We start from the raw sequence: 5,466 nt of genomic DNA, 5'->3' as shown, positions 1-5,466 counted from the left end.
TGAGTTATAGCTTATCCGCGTTTGTTCATGCATTTCACATTTGTGGACAAGTTTATGTTCTGAAATTACTGAAGAGATTTATTTTCTTTGATTTTGAAATCTTTGAAGAATGAATTTCTTTCAAAGAATTCACAACTGAGTTATAGCTTACACGTGTTTTTTCATGCATTTCACATTTGTGGACAAGTTACTGTTCTGAAATTACTGAAGAGATTTATTTTCTTGATTTCATTGATGTGAGATAATATACATATATGCGTATGTCTTTAAAGGTATCGATTAATAAATAATTCATTGCCATAGAAACGATTTAAAGATAGGCCGTCTGTACAATTTCTTTCATTAAGCCTTGGTTCTTTCTTAGAACAATATACATTAATAATGCTATTATCATTTAGGTGTTTCAAAGACGGCTAGATGGATCAGTAGATTTTTTTCGAAATTGGACAGACTACAAGAAAGGATTTGGAGATCTAAGAAGCGAATTCTGGCTAGGTAGAACATCTTAAATTTTTTTGACTTTACTTGTCTTTTTTTTACTTAAAAACAAGTTAATGATTCTCCAAAGGCTAAACTGAACCTTTCTGATTACATTATGGTCTAGCATCTTTCTTAAGTTGCTGTTTGGTTCTGTAAACATATACATTTTCGACTCTTTCTTGATATCCATTTCACCAATATCCAACAAACATATGAAATATAATCTTTAAGCAAATAGAAATCATATTCAAATAGAAATGACTTAATTCTTTTACAATTGGTACAACCAACCCCCCCCCCCCCCAAAAAAAAATATGGCGAGTCTATTAAAAAATACCAAATGAATGACATAGTTAAGACTACTATTTTGATCCTGAAATACACCTAACAATTTATCTACGGTGTGATATATTCTACAAATTGATCTATACGAGGAACACAATTTTGATCATTAAGTATTTCGTCTATGTTTGAATGACCACTAAGGACAATTGATCCCCTGAATCTATACATAGGTGTTTACTGACTATATGATTTTCCTACGTTAACGTTTACATGCACACATTTTACGCATTGTAAACATCTTAATGGCAGGCAATGACATACTACATTATCTGCTGAGTCAGGGAAAGTACATGATGCGGATGGACATGGCAGACTTCGACAACCAGACACGTTACGTCAAGTACAGCTATTTTAACGTAGGGGACGAGACATCAAAGTATTACGTGACCGTATTCGGGCACTCGGGGGACGTTGGTAATAAATTGATGGAGTTCCGTTATTCATTAATTTTCATCAAAATGTTGATTGGTTTTTCAAATGATCCAAATTTCATATTCTTTTACTTACCTATGACGCTACTTATAAGATTAATTAATTGTCCTTTTCCGACTTAATGTGTGAATTGTAGATCTGTTTGTAGGCAATTATTTTTATAAAAAGTACACGAAAAATCTTTAAACCATATGAATCAAATAAAACATAATAAGTAAATCACATTTTTTGAATGAAATATAGTACTCGGAATACTAAAGCATTGCTGCATTGTGTATGCTTTTGTCAGTCGTTCGGGATAGGACACACGGGTTGCGAGCAAGGAAAAAATATCTTGATAGAATGCATTTATTTGTGTAATGACGCCGCTGTATGATTTTTAATCAACAACATGACTTTGGTCTAATTTAACTTGTTCAAAACGATCTGTATTTTGTTTCGTAGGTGATTGCTTTACGACAGATCGAGGAATTAACCACATGATGTTTTCCACAAAATACCAAGACAACGATATACTAGATAATAGAACGTGTGCGGTCATATACCAATCAGGCTGGTGGTACAGAAAATGCCAATGTGCCAATCCTAATGGCAAATACCTAGCTGGACGCAACGATGAGTTCGGAGTAGGAATAACTTATGAAGCATGGCGGGGTCAAAATTACTCATTGAAATTCACCCAGTTCATGGTTAAAAAAAGATTCACACAATTTCAAACAATGTCTAGAAAGTAGGAACCAGCAACTTTTTTCAGATTAAATGTTGTGCATTCCTCCGACAACACTTGCCTCTTATTCACGTGTGTGGGACATAATCATTGCATAATTAAAACATTATTATGGTGTCTGGTACAAATGATTAAAACTGTTTTATCATGCTTTATGTTCAAGGGTTTCAAAGGTTGTTGTTTTACCCAATGTATTAGGGAAGCTTTGATTAAAAATGTATTATGCATCAAAAGTACATTAAATAATTACAGGTAGTAATTTCAAGTTTTTCCACTTTATCATTTTTAGACGGGGTCACGTGATCCCGCCTTTAAGTTTACTGTTAGTCAAAGTCTCAAACCGGAAGGCACGCGTAGAACACATGAATTGACTCTACGCGTAAGAAAATAGTGCAGAAAGTTTTCATGCATTTTACTAAATATATATAATAAAAAGACGCATTAAATATTTTTTAAGTCGTCTGTGTATAAACCTAATTTTATTAAGAAAATAAACAAGTAGTTTTATTGATCAAAATATTCTTGCTCGGGTTCAAATGTGGAATGAGTTACATAACTGAATGCACAGCGCCGTTGACGATTCTGTTGTTGTGCAAGCTCATTAATCAATAGAAGAGGTTGAAGGTTGAATCGAAAGTAAAGTTCCCAAACGCAATGTGCCATTTTTGAAAAGTCGTGTATTTTGACAATCTTTCGCCTGAATACTACCGAACTTCATGCGCAAGCCGAAGTTAAAATCAGGACGGATTATACAAAGATGTCTTACATATTAAAAGATGTCTTACATATTGAATAGGTGTTTCATTGGCTTCCAGTCTACTTGCGGTATGACTGCTGTTCGTCTCTGAAGGAATTTTGTTCATAGAAAATAAAGACAAGTCTGAATTTGCCTTCTCGTTCGTTGGCTCTTTAATTATTTAAACTGGATTTAAATTTTGAAAAATGGACTGTAAGCAAAATCTATATACATTTAGATTATACATTTTGGGTGACCAATACATCAAATAATATAAACAATCTTATCGATTGAAGAACCAAGTTAAATGTTAATGTTCATGTTGTCCGGTTTAGTTGGAATCAGGCTTGGGTTGAATAACATTGTAAACTAATGCATAACATTACTATTTTTCATGAATTAGGGCATTAAATAACCATTACTTCTTTTTCTTGAAGTAATGCCTTACATTACCATTACATGAGTAAAGTTATGCAATACCATTACTTTCTAAGAAGTCAATAAGTTTTAAAAAAGTAATTTAAAAGCTAAATAAAGATTTGTGTAGACGTTTTATAAATAAAACATGCTTAAACATATTGACAGGTTCATGTTCAATATCAGGTTAAAATTCAATGACTTATACAAGATTCCTGTTGCACTTGTAGTGCTCAAAGTAAGGTTGGTCCCGTAACATTTACACGCTAACCTTAGACGTGATTGGAGGCAAGGTGTTTATCTGTTCCCCGCTTACACTGATGAACATATATAAGTTTACAACAGAACACAATAGACAAGATGTTAAAGAAAACATTTACAGACATGCTTTTTCTTCAATCCTTTTTCTTTTTTCCATAAGCGGAGGGCACAAATTATCTGTATAAATAATTGTGTTACTTTCTTGATGGCAAAACATGACAATTAACAATAAATAATTGCTACAAAAGTACTATATCGTATTGGTTCAGTGATTGTAAACCTGAAATAGTCAAAATAATTTCTACGTCACCAAAATGTCCGACAAGGAGACCTTAAATACTTCCATCATTCTATGTACATGTAACTAATCGTTATTAATGATATCTGAATAGAAAAGAAAGTTTTAGTAAAAATCTAAGTAGGTTTTCCACTGTAGCATGAAATAGATTATTATAAGTTGATGTAATTCCAAAAGATAATGATTCATTTTGGAACAGTTTTCAAAACATATTTCTTTTCAACCTAAACACATGAAAATCATTTGTGTGCTTATATTTTGTGAAAAAAATATTTTGATAGAAAGTTGCCATTGTGTCTAGGCTTACGTTATATAATTAAACTTTGATTTGAATTGATATCATTGAAACCTAATTGTTGATCATAAAAGACTTTCTACAATAAAAATAGAAACATGCAACAGCGTATTCTTATCGTTCTTTGCATTTTCCATTCTTGTATGCATTGTCCAATCTTTATTTTTTACTATATCAGCATCAAATACTTTTCCACACGGGTATATCCCTTGAATTGGTAGGACAATGAAGTAGTCTTGGAGAAAACTAGTTTCTATACTTGCAGAGCATATTCATTGCGAAAATTAGAAAGCAAGTGTCAACATTTGATTATCGTTTGAAAGAAAGAAATGAAATTGTTTGATGTACACCCTTTTCAAAACTGTAAAATTCCCTACATTATACTTTCATTTTCAGATTTTTTCAGTACAGACAAATTTTGCCGGATAACGAATCTAACTTTTTACCACGAATTTTTACAGGAGAGAGACAATTTGTTGAGCTTTCATATAAATGGTCCTTCGTTGCTGAACGAAGATTAGGACCAGAGCTAAGAACGCTTACGTTAGAATTACCGCCTATGGAAAATGCAATACTGGACTTAACCATACAGACCAATTATTTTAAAAAATTATAAACTTTCTTCTATTAACATCTATTTACAGCAGCTTTCAAAGATCTGCTTATCTAAATTAAATAAAAAGGATTTCTTTATGGGTATGACCCCCCCCCAAAAAAAAAACAAAAACAAAAAAAAAAACAAAAAAAAAAAAAAACAAACAAACCAAAATGCATCTTGTGAAGTAATAGGATAGGGAACCATTCAGTTTCGTTCCCCAAATGTTTGGATTTATTCAAATCGCATGTTATGCATCGATTGTAAACAAAAAACTTGATAGTGAAAAAAGGTGGACGTTTATTTTTGATTTTCCAGAATATTACACATATTGAGACTCTAGCTAAAGCGATGTCAAAGTCGTTTTACAATAATCCCCGCCATGACGGCATTTGCGAATTTCAATATGAGGCGAAATAACGCGATACCAATTCTAAGTCGTTTGTTTTGAAAAAATAAATTGTACATCTTTTTTTTTTAATAAAATATGACTGAGTTGACCGGGATAACTACTGTAATGATATTATTATACATATACTTACATGTAGCATAATCATCATTTAAAAGTATACACAAAATTTGATATAAACTCGGACCAAGAAGCTTTAACAACCCAATGATATGATCAATTAACGGATGTTCTTGTATGAGGACTTTAATCGCAAAAAACGAGGTTCTATTTTCGCACCCTTGCTGCTCTAAGACACAGAGGATGCGGCAACAGTCTCATTCCTATAACGACTGCTTAATTTTAATCAGATATCACAATCAGTGGCCCTTTCAAAAAATCTCAGAGATGTTTATACACAGAATTGCTGAAGAACTAAAGCAACAACAAAATAACATTTTTTATTTGTCTGCAGTTTATTGACGTCTTTGC

At 32.2% G+C, this 5,466-nt stretch overlaps 1 protein-coding gene across 1 annotated transcript; it reads left to right on the top strand.

Moving 5' to 3' along the window:
• The first annotated feature begins 260 nt into the window (after positions 1-260).
• LOC128160941 (ficolin-2-like) lies at positions 261-2,134 on the top strand. Its single transcript, XM_052824226.1, has 4 exons — positions 261-272; positions 399-495; positions 1,075-1,239; positions 1,702-2,134. The coding sequence occupies exons 1-4, from the start codon at positions 261-263 to the stop codon at positions 1,989-1,991; spliced, it is 564 nt and encodes a 187-aa protein (XP_052680186.1). The 3' UTR covers positions 1,992-2,134.
• Positions 2,135-5,466: the final 3,332 nt, after the last annotated feature.

Source organism: Crassostrea angulata, chromosome 8, assembly GCF_025612915.1.
Source record: "Crassostrea angulata isolate pt1a10 chromosome 8, ASM2561291v2, whole genome shotgun sequence".
Taxonomy (NCBI): domain Eukaryota; kingdom Metazoa; phylum Mollusca; class Bivalvia; order Ostreida; family Ostreidae; genus Magallana; species Magallana angulata.
The sequence above is the reverse complement of the archived record's forward strand: the minus strand, read 5'-3'. Positions and strand labels throughout refer to the sequence as shown.